The 20,955-nt window shown below is 44.6% G+C and overlaps 1 protein-coding gene across 1 annotated transcript in view; it reads right to left on the bottom strand.

The window, feature by feature from the left end:
• The window catches only part of BANK1 (B cell scaffold protein with ankyrin repeats 1), a 233,271-nt gene that overhangs the window by 176,522 nt on the left and 35,794 nt on the right, over positions 1–20,955 (bottom strand). The window contains exon 2 of the mRNA XM_082236941.1: positions 19,099–19,197. Within this exon, the coding sequence (XP_082093067.1) occupies positions 19,099–19,156 (58 nt within the window). The 5' untranslated portion in view covers positions 19,157–19,197. The remainder of the gene's footprint in view (positions 1–19,098; positions 19,198–20,955) is intronic.

Below are 20,955 nucleotides of genomic sequence, written 5' to 3'. Positions count from 1 at the left end.
ATTATTCAAGACAAAATGGGAAATCGTTGGAAGGGAATTGAGGTCCAACTTAGAAAAAATTAATTTTGTTTGTTTTTATAAAAGGACTAATATTAGGACAGGGAAATGCCAATTTGCTGACATAAATTTGGAAATGGGGATGCAAGGGAGGGGGTAGGGGGAAGTCAATGACCAGGGTTAGGAAATAATATTTTCGGGAAAGTATATATGTTTGTTGTTGTTTTCTTTTTTTTTTCTTTCTTTGTTTATGTGTTTATTTGTTTCTTGTGTTTTTGTTTTTGTCTATATAAAATGTGAAAACCCAATAAAAATTTTATAAAAAAAAAAAGAAGAGGATGACCATAGCACCTGGAGGGACAGGCTTAGCTTGTGCAATCCCATGAGCCCTTGCATGCATTTCTTGAAGGTATTGAGAACTTATCTGAATATATTGCTTCTGATTAACGGACAGGGTTTCCCAGGGTTTCGAAGCGCTCAAAAATCCTCAAAAGCTATGAACAGAAATGAGTGTCCCCATCCAAATCATAGGCAATGGGGCCTTTCCCACACAGTTTTTTAAGAGACATTGTCACAGCCTTAGAAGTACCGTAAGTGAGAAAGGCAACTGTGTTTTGCATTCATGTGGTGATTGCCTATTTCGAGTCTGGTGGCTGGACTGGACAGACTCAGCCCGGGGACAAATAACTCATTCTTCTGCACTATAAATGTGCAATAATACTCACTTTAGGTTAAAGTCACACTGTTATTCATTAATGCCAGTTACATTCATTTAGTTTAAGGAAACATTATAGCCATTTGTCCTTAGAGACTGCCTACTTAATGAAAGTATTCTCTTTTAAAAGCCTTCTGTTATAACTCTTTTGCTGAAAGGTTAATTCTGATGACTTCACTCCAGATAACTTTCAAGGATCCCTGTTGATAAAGGAGCCAAAGAGCCAAATTCTTGGGGCCTGGCACAAAGCGAAGGACAACGTTGCCTGCCCTATCATTCTGAGGCTTATGGAGGGGGTTTTAAAGTTAAATGTCTGAAGCATGATCAGTAAATAACTCCAACTAAAAGCCAAGGAATGTATATCTCCAATTTAAAGGGGGTGCTCGAGGGGCAGTCAAAAAGCACAGGGCAAGTGTCGCTTTCACATTTCAAAAAGTTGCCCTTGAGCTTCATTCGAGAGCCCTTCAAATGTGATCCTAGCCTCTTTAGTTCTTGAAGAAGAGTGCACTGGGCACAGAACAGCAAGGAGACCTGCCAGTGAGCAACTTGCTCTCGTAATGCTCCAGACCAGACTAAAGTCTTTGATGCTTTGACATTGAGAACCCACTCTCAGGCTCCACCTCTTTCAAAAAGTGGCAAGCCCAGCAGCGGAGGAAGCCTTTTGGGCACCTGGGGCAGCTTGCCCAGGGGTGGGATGCAGTGCCCATAGGGATGACATGGTCTGTGCCTTCCTTATGGGTGCCACGTGCCCCATGCCGTCCCTATGGGCACCCTCAACCGCCCTACAGCTGGGGTGGGGGGAGGCAGCCAGTGGACAGTGTGGAGCCTGTGGGTTCTGAGATGTGTGGCTCATGTGTGCTACAGGCCCTGCAATCAGTGCCACCGGCCATTTTGTCACCCCCTGTCAGGGTGGCACCTGGGGTGAACCGCACCCCCGCGCCCCCTTCCTACACCCCTGGGCAGGCCTCTGCCTTGGAGCCTAATGCTCTGTCGTCTCTCCAGGAGCCCAATTGACAACTGGAATCTGGATCTTATTGACTGCCTGGGCTGAACCTGCAGGCTACCAGATATTGAACAGAATTGCTAATTACAGAACGATGGAGATTCTTTTTCTATGGAGAATATCCAAATAATTGGCTTCCGCCACATGACTCAGTTTTTAAAATATCACACTTGTACAGCAGAAGAGCTGCTTATGGGAAAGCAGTTCCCTTGTGGCTACAGTGTCACTGAAAAGGTACATCACATGAACATTTTTGAAACTGAAAGGATTCACATTTAGTAAGAATGCAAATTACTACGTCCTGAATTGTGGTTTTGAAAATGTGGAACACTGTGATCATTGTACTTTGGGGTGCTTGTACGCAAGACTGCCTTGCAATGTTGATTGCAAGAGATGACTTACTGCTAACAACCTAGCACAGTCTAATGCAAGTGTGGGGTCTCTTTTGCCTTAGGTTTTTCAAAAACCCTGGGAAAGGAGGATCTATTTAGCTGTTGCCACAACCTCTATGGAAGCCTTCAGCAAAAACTTGGTGCCCTCTAGAAGTTTTGGACGGCGACTCCCATCTGCTATGCTGGCTAGGGTTCATGGGAGTTGTAGTCAAAAATATCTAGAGGAGACCAGTTTGTGAAGACTGCTCTGTGGTGCACAGAGAGCACTAAATAGTGAATAGTTCTGACAGGATCGATTTTGCCTTAGTGTCTGAGGAGCCAGCAAATCAGCCAAATCCCAGCTTAACATCAGCACCTTAATCATCTCTGTCCAATTAACTTCCAGTCTTTATTGTACTCATAGTGTCAAGAAAGTGGAAAATATTTGTACTCTGAATTGACTGGCGATGGGTGAATCTGTTTCCTACCTGTGTCATTTTCAAAATTTCCACCCATCTTTCCATTCCTTCCATATCCACAACAATCTGCCATTTTGAAAAAGAACTCAAAATACCTTTTTAAAGTGTGTTTTAATATGTATTTAAGTGTGTGTGTGTGTGTGTGTTTTCTCTTAAGAATACATTTTTAAATACATGTTTAAACTGCCAAGAAAATGTGCAAACCAGAAAAGGACTACAGTATTGGAAAATATCTGGCAGAGATTATTATCTCTTGGCATCACAGCTGTCCCCTTTTTGTCCTTTCTCTTCCAACTTCTGTCTTTAATGTCATTGTCACCAGTGCATTTTCTTTGGAGGACCACTATGAGATTGGAGTGATGGATGGAGGGTCAGTGATTTATTTATTTCCCAACTCCACCTTGACACCTCTTGTATTTCTAGGTTGGGCACATGCAGTAGGGGCAGCTGGTAACTCTCAGGAAGCCAAATTATACCTCCAAACAGCATTAATCTAATGCCTTTATCTCCATCACTATTTTCCTTACTGGAAAGTCCAGAGGAGCATCGTCTCCCCGCACCCCACCCCACCATGGAGTGAGGTTCAGGTACTTAGGGATACAGGAGAAATTTGATTAAGTTCACATTTAAAGGGGAACTTAATTCACACTTTCTGAAACAAGATGCCAACCAAACACTGCCATGCTTTGAAATTTGCATTGCTGTTCCCCAGCCACATAATGTGTACAAAAATGCATAAATGCATAAAACTAGTTTAAAGAGTGCGTATAAATGCATACATTAGTAGAACTAACATTTAAAAATGCTTTATATCAGGTGAAATTGTGTATGTGTTGATTGGAAGAAATTCACACAAAAATGCTGGTGAATTTTCATAAGCAAAATTCACAAATTGCTGCATAAATGTAGATAACTGAATCTGAGATTGAGAAAATGAGAAATGGAGGGAACAGAAATTGATAAATATATCTATTCCTGGAAACCATGAAGAATAATACTATCTGAAAAAGATTTGATTGGAAGCAAGTACCACTGAATTCAATAGGATGTACTTCCTAGTAAACATTGCCTCCCCTCCATCTCAATGCATAGACTTATATTGCACTAGCAGCAGCACCCACCTGAATTGGCAGCCATTGTTGTCCCCTTGGTGGGTGAGACCTTATCCCTCCCTCTTTGAAGAGCAGGTGGAGGCAGAAGCAGACCCAGAGCAGCTCTGCCAAAGAAGATGCCTGGAAAGGTTTGCTATGAAGTTTCTCCACCAAGTATAGGGTACAGAAGCTGAACTGATGCAGCTCCAATCCCCGGCGCTTCACTTCCTCACAGTCTGCCCCCGGCTTGACTCCTCAAGGGGAAGTTTGCTTCACTGCAGAAGTGAAATAACTCTCCAGAGAGCCTCACACACTGTTGGTTTCCTGGGCTTCCTCCCAACGCCCATATCAAGGACGTACAAATGTGTATATTTGTGATAACCATCATTGCTGGCAGTTGGATGGCACATTGTACGCCTCTTTCCAGCAAATCCTACGGCCAAGTTGGTGCAAAGCATATTGCTCTGCTTTCCTTTGGACCACTTCAAAGAGACCGAGAGGGGGGTCTCGTTGCCCAGGACCTCCACGCACACAGGCTTGCACCCCAAGAAGGTCACTTTGGTGCTGTTAACACAGCAGTTTGACTTCACCCCTGGAGTCACCCTCCATTGTCTCTCGAGACAGATAGGCAGATGCCAACAACAACTTCCATCAGCCCCAGTCAGCATGGCTAGTGCTCAGGGATGATGGAAGCTGTAGACCAAAACATCTACAGGGCACAAGGGTTGGTGAAGGCTAATGTGATCATCATCTAGGTTACAGGTTACGGGTTTCATTAATCCCAGAAATTCAACATGTTACATTATTCAAAACGTTTTAAAGAGCACAAAGACTGGATGGGACTTTGGACGTCTTCCCTCCTGTAGAAAAGGATCTTTATCTCAGCCATGCAATTTTAATGCTCTGCCTTAGAAGGTGTTCAAAATCATAATGATTTAGCACCTCCAGGCTATTATGCCTTATATTAATTCACTATGTTGAAATGGGAATAGAGGAGATATACGCTTAAGAAATCTGCTACTAGGAAGCATATTGCTTCTGTTTTGGGAAGGGCCCTGGATCACTGATAGCGCATCTACTTTTTTATCCAGGTTCAATCCCTATTATCTCCAGGTAGGGATGGAAATGGGCTGAAAACCTAAAAGAGCCACTACCAGGCATTATCAGCAATGGGTTAAAGATGCACTGTGTGAGGAGACATTAGGCAATGGACTACTGCAGCTCTTGCTCCTACATATATATACACGAAGCAAGACCTCCTCCTTACATTTTATATGTGCTAAGAATTAAGTGGTTTCATTAAGAAAGGATCCGAGAATAAAACTGCTGCCAATATCAGAGGGCCATTGTACAAAACTATAGTGCAATTGCCCTTGGAATATTATGTCCAGTGCGATGTGTGAATGAAGCCAGCTGCCAGGCAGACTGTATGTAGGTAGGTACTGACTGCATGATTGGAGACCCTGAAGTTTTAGGCCTTTGGGTTTGCAGCTGAATTGATCCAACTGTGCCTCTATAAAGGTAAAGGGACCCCTGACCATTAGGTCCAGTCGTGACCGACTCTGGGGTTGCGGCGCTCATCTTGCTTTATTGGCCGAGGGAGCCGGCGTACAGCTTCCGGGTCATGTGGCCAGCATAACTAAGCTGCTTCTGGCGAACCAGAGCAGCACACAGAAACGCCGTTTACCTTCCCGCCAGAGAGGTACCTATTTATCTACTTGCACTTTGACGTGCTTTCGAACTGCTAGGTTGGCAGGAGCAGGGACCGAGCAATGGGAGCTCACCCCGTTGCAGGGATTCAAACCGCCAACCTTCTGATCGGCAAGTCCTAGGCTCTGTGGTTTAACCCATATAGCCCAGTCCTAAATGTTGCTTAGCAGTAAGTCCCACTGAGTTCAGCAGACCTTGCTTCCTTTTAAGCAGGGAACCTTTGATGCTCCAGCTGTTGCTGAACTACAATTACCACAATCCCAGGCCATTTGGCCATGCTTGTTGGGTTGATGAGAGGGCAAAAAATTCCGAACAGCTTCTCAGGATTGCATATTTGTTCTCTCAATTTGATTTAGGTTTTGTTTTTCCCATTCCACCAGGGAATGGAGCTAAAAATCAACCGTTGAAAAAGTACGGAGCAACTGCGCAAGGAGTGGGGAATGCAAAATAATTAGTTAGAGGCAAGCTAGGTGTATAAGGAATAGATCACACCAGACAGACAAAAGAGTTTCTTTCAGTAGAATTATGATAGAATTAGAAGATGACAGGAATCCACTGCATATAATAATTAGATTGTTGCATAACATGGTTATCAACTCTATAGTTCATTCCTTGAAGCCTAGTTCAGTTCCGCTCTTCTTATGATCATGTGATTCCCCTTCCACACAAATAGGCATTTCAGACTTGGGCTGAATATTTGGAAAACTAGCAAAGCAGCGTGCTACCCGCTATTATTGTTTTTGTTATGAGGGCTATTGAGAGGAGTAATGGGTGCTCCCTGATGAGAGCAGGGAACTCCGAGGGCATGTGATCTTTCCAAGCAGTGGATGGTGTAGTCAGGTGTTGCCACTCACCTGACCTTCATCCGGCTGACTCATTGCACCCACCAAAGCAGGTTGGAGAAAGGTATGGTGGTGGACATGGTACAATCGTAATGGCAGGAGCAGCGTGGTGTAGTGGTTAAGAGCGGTAGTCTCGTAATCTGGGGAACCGGGTTCGTGTTTCCACTTCTCCACATGCAGCTGCTGGGTGACCTTGGGCTAGTTACACTTTGCTGAAGTCTCTCAGCCCCACTCACTTCACAGAGTGTTTGTTGTGGGGAAGGAAGGGAAAGGAGAATGTTAGCTGCTTTGAGACTCCTTAAAGGGAGTGAAAGGCGGGATATCAAATCCAAACTCCTCCTCCTCCTCCTCCTCCTCCTCCTCTTCTTCTTCTTCTTCTTCTTCTTCTTTGCAGTCTGCTGACTGCGCTGCCACTGCACTCCTCCTTTCTGCCCCAGTATGAAGCAGCAACTCGGCCAGGTGGGCAGCGTAACCACACCACGCCATCCCCTGCTGATTCTACCACAGCTTTTGGTGTGAACTTAAGTTAGGGAGAGAGCAGCAGAAGTGAGAGGGCAGAGGCTACCTATAAAATAGATGTGGGCATATTGGGTGGGTGGGGTTGGTTGAATATGGCTGCATTCCAGCATTTTTGTTTGCCATTAGCTGCTAGGGCCAAACTGAGAGCTGCTGCTGCTGCTTAGCACAAAACATTTCTGCATGGAAGACACAAATAGAAAGCCACATGTAGATCACCATGAATTAAGATCCTTCCAGGGTATAATTCACTGTGCTTGCAGAGTGGCACATGTGCCAGTAATAGTTGCTGCCAGTTAAACTTTTCTGACCACCATATACAAAATGTAGGAAGTTATTCTGCTTGCTGTCAGGACAAGCTCTGGTCAAGTTGGTGGGGAGGGGAGTGAAGGGGAGCCAAGGAAGATGAGATCTTGGTAGCAACATAGTTTCCTGGTTGCTTATAGCAGTATGCAGGCTTGACCTTAGAAGCAGTCAGGAGGATATACTGTATATTGTATGACCCACTCTGACTTATTGCTGCTGAAAAGGTTGTTTGCTGTTCTGGCCAGGTTTTTTGAGGTTCTCTCTTTGGGCCAGAGATTAAATCCTGCCTGTGATCTCCCATGTTCAGAACCCAGCCTATTCTGCCAGCTTCATGCTTCTTCATACCCATCCATCCTACCAAGGCATTACACTAATTAGTCCTAATTAGTCCAAGTGATGGCCTAAGTGCCATCAGCAAGCATGGCACTTTGCAGAAATAAATAGAGAGCCACCAACAAAACATGAATTTGGGGCAATTCAAGGATTCCAAAACAAGATTAAAAATAGACTGTGAGAAAATTTAAGTAAGCAAACCAACCTCTTGTTTTTATCTCTTCTGCGCTGAGGATGTGGAAAAGTAAGGAAATGTTGCAATCTTCCTTTAGAGAGTTGCCATAAATAAATATTTCTGTGGTCTCCTCTGACCTTAAATACATACATAGCATAAGTGACATGCTTGAGAGCCCAATAATCTTGTACAGCTCGCACAGCAAAAACATATATCGTATTCTGTGAATGACCTTAGGGAAGGAAGCAAAGGTTATGGCAACTGGGAAGCCCTCATCAACGTGCCCAAACCTGTCATATGAGTAAAAGTCAAGATGTTGCTTTGACAGCTACATAGACTTGAAGTGGACCAGGGGAATGCGAACTATTCACTGATCAGGCAGAACAAAGAAAGATAAGACATGCTGCCTCTACTTGCAGGTAAAGCAATTGTGTCGATCCAGAATGTTAACTTTTTCTTTCTTTCATTTGGTTTGTCTGTGGCTGGCTAGAGATTGAGGGAGGTTCCTCTTAGCAAGTAAAGACACTTACAGACAAAAACAGAACATGCAACTCTTATTTATCCCTGAAAATCTGTGGAAAATGCCCCATCTCCCTCTCTTGCTTAAAGTAGGGAGTACTGGGCTCCTAATTCAAAGTAGATTTCACTCCCATTCTAAACAGTGGTGGTGCCCACTACAACAGTAGTGTGGGAATTGATATTTTCTGTGCTTTCATCCACAATGCTGCTGAAATCTTTTTGAGAAACTATCACATAGGCATGGCCATCCTCTACTCTTATTTTCCACGATCCTGGTTGGGCAACCACTGTGTGGGAAGAACCCAGCTGACTGGCCCCACTCACATGGTGCTACTTTTTTAAAAAAAAGTTACTTAAAGTAACTTTAATTTTTTAAGAATGACTAACCACCCAGGAAAAGTAGTGATGGTGACACAGACATTTTCCCATGCCTCCTCCGCCAGAATGCTTCCCTCTGAGGAAGGACCCTTTTCCCTTTCTCACTCTGCCTAATTTTAGGACTGGCCTAAAGAAACAAAGGGTGTGCAGCAGAATATTTTCTGTGGTTGTGCATCAGTTTACCTCAGATAAGCAGAAGTTCCAAACACCTCAGAATACCCAAAGAAGTCAAGGAAGCCGTATCGGATGTCTTGACACTAATCTATATTTGACTCTTGAATTCTTGTCAGGCCTCTTTGAACCTATTGATTCTTACATACTAATAAGCTGAAACACCTCTGCCTCCTTTCCAGCCTAATTAATGTGTGCTGCTGTTGTGGTGAGTAGGTCAGGAGACAACTGCTGTAGGCCTCGTCATGCTCTTCTTGCTGAGTGTGGGACTGCTCTGCTCTGTGTGGTGACTGACCTGCAAGCAGCACATTATGGGATCTCTCACTGTATGTGTGGCTCTCAATGGTCTTCAACTTCTGTGAAAACCTTTTACGGTACACAGTCATAACTATTTGCAAGGAAACAGCGATGCGGAAGAAAAGAGAAGTGAGATGTCCCGCTAGGTGAGCAAATGCTGTCACTTCTTCTTTTTTGTGGTTTAGGCATTAATATTGTGAAAACATAAATGCTAGCAAGTCACTTCTGCTATGGTATACAACGATATACGCTAAGGATTTACTTACCCAGAGAAAACTAAGCAGGAGGTCTTTCAGCAGGGTTGCAATATGGGGGGATATTATTGTGTTGTGCCAAGTGACCATGTTATCAACTTGGTTGCTACTAAATTTTCCTTGAAAGTTGGTGGTAAGCAGCTAGCTGGTGGACATATCACATGTGGTTTTTTGGTGGGGTCTGAAATAGTTCAGCAACTTTGAATATGTCCGGTGGAGGAGAAAGAGGTTTTGCAGCTAGATGGCGAGAAGTAGCCTAAGAGAGGGGGTGTCTGTGCACTGTTGCTTTTTGTGAAAGTCTGCTGTTTTTAAGACTACTTTTGTTGCCCTGGGTTTCCTACTCACCCTGTTCACAACTTGTGTACGTACTTCTAAATAAGCGCAGGAAGTTGCCTTGCATTGAGTCAGATAACAGGTCTTTCTAGGCCAGTATTGCCTGCTTTGATTCTCCAATGGCTCTCCAGGGCTGTAGATGGGAGGCTTTCCAAGGTTCCTCCAGACATAGGCCAAGTTGCTGCAGAATATGTGCTCTACTTCTGATCTACAGCCCTTCGAGGGTCGAAATGTATATGACATTAGTAATGTAGTTCTATCCTTAAGTGGAGGGTCTATCCCCCCTCCCCAGTAGCTAGTTTGCCCCATTTGGATTCTCCAGGCTTTGCTGTCTGGCCAAGACCACACACTTCACTGGTTGTAAGAGGTATAGGTTGGTTGCTCGAGAGCAATCAGGCAATAGTCTGTTTTAAAGCTTTCTTATCAGTGATAAAAACCTTTGGAATGCAGAGCACCTCTATTCCGTGTCTTGCTCATTCACTGGCAGAATCTGTGAGTGGGCAGTCTTTAAACCTTCCCCAGCAGAGTAGTTTTTTGACACCCAGTCTGCGCCTCCCCTCCTTGCGCAGAAGCCTACTGCGCAGGGAGGGCGTGGGTAACGGAGGACCTCTCTTCTCCCCGCTTTGCCCAGGCAAGGTGTCCTGGCACTGCCTCGCCTCCTCTGAGCCTTGAAGCTCCTCTCCACTGGAGGCGTGGTTACTCTCCTCCACTGAGGAGGTGCTGCTTCCCATTATCTTTGGGGGCTCTCTGTAATCCATCTGGCTTTTTCCCTCTCGCCTCTGAGCCGATGGCAGTTCCCTGACACTGATCCTGCTTCACACCCAAGTGTTTTTGCCTGGCTGGAATGTGTCCTGAAACTCTAAGAATCCCACTTGCTTGCCTGGATGGAGGATTGAGAGGGTGAGGTAAGCGTGTACACAAGCTAACCTACTGTACAAAAGCAACCTTGATCCAGTTTTTCTCCTGACCCTACCAACCACTGCCATGTGGCCCTCAGAAGGTCACCCAGAAGGGAATTCAGCCCTTAGACCGCAAAATGTTCCCCAACCACCCCTGCTCTGATTTTTCACTCTTCTCACCTGTCTCTGCACAGCTTCTCCATGCCCCTTGTGCATTTGAAGTGAGCCTTTTGAAAGTTGTTCAGAGAGCCTTGCAAGCACAGACGGGGAATTTATCTTTTTTTGCTGCGATATACTTCTGCTCTTGCTAGTTTTGTAATGCCTGTGTGGACACAACCAAGAGCTGTGAAACTTGGAGGTCAATCCGCTCTACTTTTAGGGAGGGCCTGCGATAAAACCATAATCGGTTCCTTATTCCAAAGAATAACTTGAAATAAAAGAGAGGATTTCCCCCCGCCTTGTCTGAATATATAATGTATGAATGACTTCTTCTGAGATACCGATATATGAATTATAGATAGCCTTTCAGATTCTACAGCTATGTATTATTAATTAAAAACTAAAGATCTTCAATCTGTGCTCAAAATAAACCCAGATATCTAGGCCACTCCAGCAAATGTTATAGTGGCAATAATGGGATCCGGGGGGTGGGGCTGGGGTGGGGAAAGATCACTAGTTAGCCCTATTTTATGCATTACTGCTGGCGGCATTTCAGCATGAAGAGAATTTCTTGATCCCTTTGAAACAGTGAGGGACACTAGGTTTTGGCTTTTCAATGAAAAGGGGCTTGTTTAAAATGCAAGCACTGTTTCATTAAGTAAATAAATAAATAATAATAATAATTTAATAATTTATTATTTATACCCCGCCCATCTGGCTGGGCCTCCCCAGCCACTCTGGGCGGCTTCCAAAAGAATATTAAAATACTGTGATACATCAAACATTAAAAGCATCCCTAAACAGGGCTGCCTTCAGATGTCTTCTAAAAGTCTGGTAGTTGTTGTTCTCTTTGACATCTGGTGGGAGGGCATTCCACAGGGAGGGCGCCACTACCGAGAAGGCCCTCTGCCTGGTTCCCTGTAACTTGGCTTCTCACAGTGAGGGAACCACCAGAAGGCCCTCGGCGCTGAACCTCAGTGTCCGAGTAGAACGATGGGGGTGGAGACGCACCTTCAGGTATACTGGACCGAGGCCGTTTAGGGCTTTAAAGGTCAGCACCAACATTTTGAATTGTGCTCGGAAACGTACTGGGAGCCAATGTAGGTCTTTCAAGACCGGTGTTATATGGTCTCGGCGGCCGCTCCCAGTCACCAGTCTGGCTGCTGCATTCTGGATTAGTTGTAGTTTCCGGGTCACCTTCAAAGGTAGCCCCACGTAGAGCGCATTGCAGTAGTCCAAGCGGGAGATAACCAGAGCATGCACCACTCTGGCGAGGCAGTCCGCAGGCAGATAGGGTCTCAGCCTGCGTACCAGATGGAGCTGGTACACAGCTGCCCTGGACACGGATTTAACCTGTGCCTCCATGGACAGCTGTGAGTCCAAAATGACTCCCAGGCTGCGCACCTGGTCCTTCAGGGGCACAGTTACCCCATTCAAGACCAGGGAATCCTCCACACCTGCCCGCCTCCTGTCCCCCCAAAACAGTACTTCTGTCTTGTCAGGATTCAATCTCAATCTGTTAGCCACCATCCATCCTCCAACCTCCTCCAGACACTCACACAGGACCGTCACCGCCTTCACTGGTTCTGATTTGAAAGAGAGGTAGAGCTGGGTATCATCCGCATACTGATGAACACCCAGCCCAAACCCCCTGATGATCTCTCCCAGCGGCTGCATGTAGATGTTGAAAAGCATAGGGGAGAGGACAGAACCCTGAGGCACCCCACAAGTGAGAGCCCAGGGGTCTGAACACTCATCCCCCACCACCACTTTCTGAACACGGCCTAGGAGGAAGGAGCGGAACCACTGTATGACAGTGCCCCCAGCTCCCAGCCCCTCATTTAAAAGCCTTAAATGGTTTAAAATCTCTGATATAAAACCAAACAATTACCATAAAAAATGCAACCTAAAGCTAATAGCACAACAATATTAAAGCTTATAAAAAGAAGTAAAGCAAGGGTTTAGGGGTCTAATCTCATGGGTCAGGGATAGTCTGGCCAGGTAAGTATCTACAAGGTGTCTGAAGCAATGGATTGACTGTGAAATAAAACTTTGCATGTCATCTTTTTCCTATACGCTGCAACTTCTCAAACTGCATAATTTAGAAAATATTCATTTAAAATGAGGTGCATTTTCTCTTTTCGTGTCCCTCTTCAAGCAGATGCAGCTTGATGGAGGGTCTCTGGGTGGCCTCTGGGTCATTTCTTATGTTTAAGAGTGTAACAGGTGAAGACTATCCAAATTGCCTGCTACTTTTAGGCAGTCAAGCTTGTGAAGTGAAATCAAAGAGCTATGTGCTGCAAAGCAAGCACACCCTGCAAACTCCAGTCAGCCACAATTTCCTTTTATGTTTTTTTAAAAAAGAAATACTTCTATTAAAGATTTTCCTCCTTTACAAAAGCACATGTGTTGTAAGTTCTAAGCAGCCTTTCAGATATGATGAAAATGTTGCCATGTCTAATTCACAGTGTAGATAGAATGTATGTGTATACCATAAGGCAGCCATTTTCTCATCGAACACATTACAGTGGTACCTCGGGTTACAAACGCTTCAGGCTACAGACTCCGCTTACCCAGAAGTAGTACCTCGGGGTAAGAACTTTAACTTAGGATGAGAACAGAAATCGCGCGGTGGCAGCAGTGGGAGGCCCCATTAGCTAAAGTGGCACCTCAGGTTAAGAATGGTTTCAGGTTAAGAACGGACCTCCTGAACGAATTAAGTTCTTAACCAGAGGTACGACTGTATCAGAAAAGCCAGTGTCATAATCAGTAACCCAGCCTTTCCCAACCTGGTGACTTCCTGATGTTTTGGACTGCAACTCCCATCAGCCTCCGACAGCCTATGTATTGCAGTCCAAAATATTGGGTGGGCACCAAGTTGAGGAAGGCTCAAATGGCCATAAGAAAATGACCAATTTATGAAAAGCAGTGTTCAAGATTATCAAGGCAGGAAGCAGAAAAAAAGGAGAAAGGCCAAATCATTTCTCCAAACAGCAACTCAAACAATTTTTCGAGAAGGAACATTAGGAATTAGAAAATCTGTATGTCTGTGGATTAAACCACAGAGCCTTGGACTTGCTGATCAGAAGGTCAGCGGTTCGAATCCCCGCAACGGGGTGAGCTCCCGTTGCTCAGTCCCTGCTTCTGCCAACCTAGCAGTTCAACAGCACGTCAAAGTGCAAGTAGATAAATAGGCACCGCTCCGGTGGAATAAAGCAGAATAAATTATGAGAAACATCTGGGATCTAATCCTAGGCTGTATCTCAGGACTGATCCCTCTGACAGACTGCAACCAGGCACTGCAGTGAAAGGTACTAGATACCTTAGTCATTGGAGCCAGTTGTTCCCAATCCAACTGGAAGTGTGATGTCACAGGGAGATGCAGCCCTGTTGCTGTGGCCATAGGACCAGGTCTCTTGGCTCACTATACTCAATAATTCTTGCAAGGGGATGAACTGGCGATGCCTACCAGCAGAGATTTAAAGTCAAGAGGGGTATGGACCAAGCAGGGGCAGAGGAAGGCGGGGTGCCGTGGATGCAGATCGCCCTGGGTGTCACCACTGAGGGGGGTGACAAAATGCCAGGTGGTGCTCACCGCGGGGTCTGCAGCACACCCGAGCCACGCGTCTCTCCTGGGCCCACCCGCTGCCTCCTCCCCAACCCCAGCTGCAGACTCCGGAGGCCCCACAGTGAGCCCCACCCCTATGGGCAGCTCACCCCACCCCTGGGTGTGGTGGCCCAGGCACCTGAGTGGCTTCCTTCACCACTGGGACCAAGGAGGAACTCCCAACAGTTTTGGTGGAAAGCTGCTAGTGAAAGTGCATGGAGGAGCAGGAAGAAGAAGAAGAAGAAGAAGAAGAAGAAGAAGAAGAAGAAGAGGATTTTGAAGCCCTTTTGCCTCTGGTTATGAGGCCCTGGAGAGCCCATTAAGGAGGGTCAAGCTTACATGGTGGGGGTATTCCAGGGGACAGCAAACTTTTTCAGCAGGGGGCTGGTCCACTGTCCCTCAGACATTGTGGGGGGCCAGACTATATTTTTTTTGGGGGGGAATGAACGAATTTCTATGCCCCACAAATAACTCAGAGATGCATTTTAAATAAAAGTACACATTCTGCTCATGTAAAAACACACTGATTCCCAGACTGTCCGCGGGCCTGATTTAGAAGGCGGTTGGGCCGGATGCGGCCCCTGGGCCTTAGTTTGCCTACCCATGGGGTATTCCATGTAAACCCTCACACAAAATTGTGAACAATCATGCAGGTTGGCTGAATTTGAATAATGTATGCAGCTTCCAGAATTCATCTCTTCTTGTTGCAGAACTTGTTTCCTTTTGAGTTTGTGCTGAGTGGAGTCTAGTTTAGATACTGACCAGAAACCACAGACTCCTCCCTGCTGCCATCATGCATGATGAGTTCTACCAAAAGAAGCCAGTGAGGAGAGATGGTCTGAGTGAGTGGACTTGGCTCAGATCTTGATGAGCACGAATGACAGGAGGGCTTCCTTGGGCCCATAATGCCTCAGTTCCCAGATTGCCCTCTCTGGTACCTCGGAAGGAGCTAGACACTTAAAGCAGAGGCCAACAGGCATACAATGAAGAGGTGAAGGGCAATAAAGTGCTTTTTCTGTCCTTTTACTGAAAGTCTCCATCCCATAGGCCACGATAGCAAGATGGGGGATGCAGTGTTTGTCTCATGTTTATGAGAGGTCTGGCAACAAGAACAGGCCTTTTCTGTGTTGGCTCCCTGTTTGTGGAATGCTCTCCAGGCAAAAACATTCCTTTCAAATAGGTCATTGGCTGATTAGATAATCTATGGCCTTTTCAACTGTGTCTGTGCAGCAGGGGGTTATATATTTTGTGTTTTTATGTTGTAAACTGCCTTGTGATCTTTGGATAAATGATCTAAATTTAACATAATTTTATAATATATATTTTCTTTCATATTAAAGAAGAAATGATAATGTGTTACTCCATCCACACCACACCCCCAATTTGTTTCACCTCGAACAACATATTTTAAATGGTGAGATGTTTTTAATACACATTTCCAAGCATAATAGGTTTTAAAGTATTGCCTTATTATTAAAGCACTGTGATCCCCACATAATAGAAGCAGCACCTTTGACTAGCGAAAACAAAAAATGAGAAGGTAATTGAAAAACTTATTAACTCTGAGCTTCAGTTTAATATTCTTTGGCACTCGCCATGTTTATATAATCAGATTATCACCTGGGGCTTCCAGAATGTGTGCACATTACCAATTTTATTGGTAGCGTGGGATTCATGATGGAAGCATTTAACTCTTTAAGCAAGATAAGTTCTAACTAATGCAAGTGTCCCCACCAGAATTTAATACAAACACTGTTGTGTAATTTTGTATTTTAATTGCATGACTTTATCTGCACGGATATTTTGCACTTAGGAAAGGCCGACCGGCTGAGATGCAGTATCTTGTTGACAGGAAAATCTGTTGGGGATTGCTAAATCATGCAGATAAATGACTGTGGTGGTATTTAAAAGATTTATCTCCTCACCCTCTGCCCCACTTAATCTGAGCAAAGGGGTAATGGAATGACGGTCTGGCTTCCTCCAGAGAAATATTTCCATACTCTGCTCACTTTACTTTGCATTTAATATTTTCAAGGTATTAAAGAGAAACCGAGAGTTCTTGGTTCCTGCAAAGTTGGCCATGCTGGATCTGATATTTGATTTTGGTTGGAAAGCAGGGTCCCTTGGGCAAAGGTGATACCTGAAAGTCCATGCTGGTGTTATAGGTATAGCAGTTAGAGAAGGGGTGGGGAACCACCAGCCAGCAAATCGAATTAGACCTACTAGGCTGTTTGGGCCAAGCCATGTCCACCTGCCCTACCTTGGGCAGGGAAAGGCAAAGCTCTCTGCTGAAAAGTGGAGTTTACAGGAAGAAGAAGAAGAAGAAGAGTTTGGATTTGATATCCCGCTTTATCACTACCTGAAGGAGTCTCAAAGCTGCTAACATTCTCCTTTCCCTTCCTCCCCCACAACAAACACTCTGTGAGGTGAGTGGGGCTGAGAGACTTCAGAGAAGTGTGACTGGCCCAAGGTCACCCAGCAGCTGCATGTGGAGGAGCAGAGATGCGAACCCAGTTCACCAGATTACGAGTCTACTGCTCTTAACCACTACACCACACTGGCACCACTGATCAGTGGCACTTGGGCACCATGCTTTGCAAGCACGAACAGTCCCCTGAACTTTGGTGCCTGAAAAAAACCATCACTTTGTAAGCACTGCCAATCAGCAGGTTGGTGCCTTTATTCATGCAGCTTGGTTTCTAACCATGCAGGTCACCTGACATCATTGTGACGTCAGGTGATTGACAAGTGGGCAACCACCAAAGTTGATCCACAGGGAGTAAGACATGTATCCAGCTAGATCCATTTCCGTACCCCTGAATTAGAGTATTGGGCTTGGAGCATAAGGAAAGCCTGCAGGATCAGGCCAGGGCCCATCTAGTCTAGCATCCTGTTCTCACATTGGTCGACCAGATGCCTATGGGAAACCAGCAAGCAGGAGCTCTGTACAAGAGCATTCTCCCTCCTATGATTTCTAGCTCAGAAGCATACTGCCTCCACCTGGAGGCAAAGCTTAGATGTCATGACTAGTAGCTGCTGATCTCCTCATCTGCCTCCCTGCGAACATCCAATGTGGATATAATATGAATGGCGATACTGCAATTACCATGTCTAGCTTTCATAAATTTTAATAGCAGCTGCTGAAGTGAAGGATCAGATCAGAACTGTGGCCTACACAGAGGAGGTCCCCCCCCCCACATTCTCCTACATACTTTGTCCTCAGTGAACACCCCCACCTCTCCACTTGATATTTGCACTGGAAGGAAAGCTTCCAAAGCCATTAAAACAACAACAGCAACAACAACAACAACAACAACAACTTATTATTATTATTATTTCATTATTTATACCCTGCCCATCTGGCTAGGTTTCCCAGCCACTCTGATTTTATTAATGATAATAATAAAAAGCGATAAAACAGCAGACATTAAAAACTTGCCTAACAGGGCTGCCTTCAGAAGGATAATGAGAAGTCAGCCAGCCTACTTTACTTCATAGGTTGCTTTGTGGATTCATTGACTGGCATTGCCGTTAATAGTAATATTTATGTAATGCATTTCATTATATACTTTGGTGCATGACAAACAGTGTATATTAACCCTGGATGCATTAGGTGGGATAAAAATTATCCCTTTCTTAAGCACCATTTCACTACCCATCCCACCTCCTAAGGCAAGCATGGAAAACCTCTGGCCTATGAGCCAAACATGACCCATCTTTGTCCAGGCTTCAATATTCTCCTCGGACCTAACCAATCCCATTCCATGCTCTCCTCGGGTGCCTTTCCCTTGCTGGAGCATGTCCTTGCTTGACTGGTTGGAGGGTGGAACGTGCCTGTTGGGGTATATGTGTAGCCTACTACCCCAATAGGTATACATGCACCTCAGGAGAAGTGTGTCAAAAATTTGCCACTGAGGAAGGAACTGCTGCAAAACTCATTGAGCTTGGAATAAATCCTACTTCAAGCAGCTGCAGTGTTTTCCTCTTCCCCACCCGAACCTTGGAAGATTGCCCATGAAGGCATTTGTTACTGAAGAAATGAGGTCTTAACCCTGTATCAAAGTATCTCTTTCTTCTCCACTTAACAGTAAAATATACCTATTCTATTATAGGCCTCAGTACTACAGCCTTATTTCCTCATACGTACCTTTCACCCCTTTTTAAATCTCCTTCGCTTTGTGGTTTTGCATCCTTAATGCTAACTCTTTTTCTTCTGTATCCCACTTTCCCCCTTCTCTATCTCAAAATGGGGACATAAATTACTTTCTCTGGACAGAGCTTGACCACAGCTCCAGGACTGGCCCTACTGCTAGGCTGTGGCAAAGTGGGGGACAGCAGTAACAGTCCCACCACCATCCTTCCAGAACCATCTGGCAACAACAGAGCTGTGTGTGCCATATGGCCTGGCCTGCATTACCCAAACTAGCATCTTCACCTCAGGTGGGGTGAAGGATGCTGTCTTGTACAGTGGACACTTGGGTTGCGAACGTGATCCTTGAGGGATGCACGTTCACAACCCGCAGCGTTCGCAACCCACAGCGTTTGCAACCCGCGTCTGCATGTCTGTGCTTGCACGGGTTGTGATTCGGTGCTTCTGTGCATGCACAAAGCGTGATTTAGCACTTCTGCGCATGTGCGACTGCCAAAATCCGGAAGTAACCCATTCTGGTTTCGGCAATCCGCAACCCAAAAAAACACAACATGAAGCGTCTGTAAGGTATGACTGTATTCCATGTAGAACTAAGGTTGATCTGTCAGCTTGCTTCTGTAAGTGAAATGTGTCCCAGAATTTCGACTGATTTGTTCAACTGATGGATGAAATCTTTGGATGAGCCTGCCTTGCAGCACCATCCTAAACTAGGTGGTCATCTGAATGCTGCAACTAATCAAACTCAAGGCATGCCTGTGAAGTCAATGGGTTAAATCCAAATACTTCAGCTTACCTGGACTACATTGGGCTTTGAAGTGTGTAGATGTGACGTCTTCTAATGGAAAGGGCATGCGTGACAGTCTTTAAGGTTTGCCAGTGAAAGACATTGTACCTTCAGAAAAAGAAAAACAACTTTTGGCTTAATGGTCACAAGGCATTCTGATGGACATCTCCCTCTTGTCCTGTGCTGATTAATTAGCCTTGAAGAAGCAACAGTGCCTCTAGCAGAGTTAGTTCCGAAAAATGAAATTCATATTCCAAAAGACTGTACTTCTGTCACTTCCCGGTTCATGTCTTTTGCTTAAAATGCTCTTTTTAAAAAAATAAATCTGCCAGCATTCAGTTAAAACGAGGAACAGTGCTTAGTGAGAGCAGGGAGAGGCTAAGTGCAAACAAGAGTGTGAGATGGTCTCTTGCTATTTACTGCTTTACTATTAAGTTAAAAAAACAACAACCCACATTTGCTCTTGTGGATCAAAGCATCTTACAAAGTTTTAGAAGATATTATATTCTTGAAACTACGTGGGAGAATGCAATCATAGATGTTGATAAAATATATAGATATAGATCATATATAGAGAAATATAGAAGGGGGTGTGTGTGTGTATTACTGGCAACACAGTTTGGGCTTTACTGAAATCTGACGCTCTGCTTCAATCTGGGTCAGAGCTGTGACATACTATTAGAATAAATACCAGCTGTAACACTAGATTCTAGAACAGGGTGGGGATCCTTTTTCAGTCTTCTGGGCAACCTTCCAGCAGCCATATGCCCATGGTGGGTGTGGCCTGGGGCAGAAGTGGGTGGAGCAACAAATTGAATTTTACCCTTGTACAGTAGGCTAGTGTCTACACTTGCTCAAACAATCCTATCTAGCTTCCACCCAGGCAAACAAGAGTCATCATCAGAGTTAACAGACTGCTTTGTTGAGTCCCCCTTTGCAAGCAAAACTTTATGACAATGTATTGAGGGGAACAATATATGTTATGAATCCAGTCTCTTTAGCTTAGGGCAAATCCCAATTTGTGGTGGCAGCTAGAATAGGTAGGGCAACTTCATGCTGTTAAAATTAGTTTATTTGTCTGTTAGACTAATAATAGCCACAGATTTCTGGATTATATAATCTTATCTAGTTTATCGTTTTACAAATATTTTAAAAAATTCTACACTTTTTGAAAAATCCTTTTTTGGTCTACATTAATATATGCATTCCTGAATCCAGCCAGCTTGCCATGGTTGGAGCAAAGTTATTAGCATCACAGTTGAGTAATGACGTCATAGAATCATAGAATTGTGGAGTTGGAAGGGAAGCTGAAGATCATCAAGTCCAACCTACTGCATTGCAGGAATACGCAGCTGTCCCATACGAGGATTGAACCTGCAGCTTTGGTGTTATCAGCACCACACTCTAACCAATTGAGCTATCCAGGCATATCCCCTTACCTAAACTGGATGTTAAGATGTAGTTGATGATAAATCCTTACTTCCCATTGGATAATCAAAGTTTCGGTCTCATTACCTGGCTGTGGAATTTCCCCTAATTTTTCCTGACATCTTGTTCATATGCATATAATTAATAAAGAATGGGGTTTTTTTGTTGGCTGGGATAGTAATCTAGCTAAATATTAAAAGAACTAATTAGTAACTTGGTCAGCTATCCAGCAGATTAACTGTAAAACTCTGCTCAAATGGTTGAGCACATTATCTCTCCAAATGTCAACAAGACACAATTGTTGATTAACCAAAAGCAACACTCAATAATAATGAATTAGCAAAAAGCAAAATAGTAGTATTAGGCCAGTGATGCGGCAGTCAAAACCTCCTTAGCTTAGAGGGCATAGATAAGGAGGAGGTATCCATGGAGCTACCA

This window comes from Podarcis vaucheri, assembly GCF_965113315.1.
Source record: "Podarcis vaucheri genome assembly, chromosome: 9".
NCBI lineage: Eukaryota > Metazoa > Chordata > Lepidosauria > Squamata > Lacertidae > Podarcis > Podarcis vaucheri.
The sequence above is the reverse complement of the archived record's forward strand: the minus strand, read 5'-3'. Positions and strand labels throughout refer to the sequence as shown.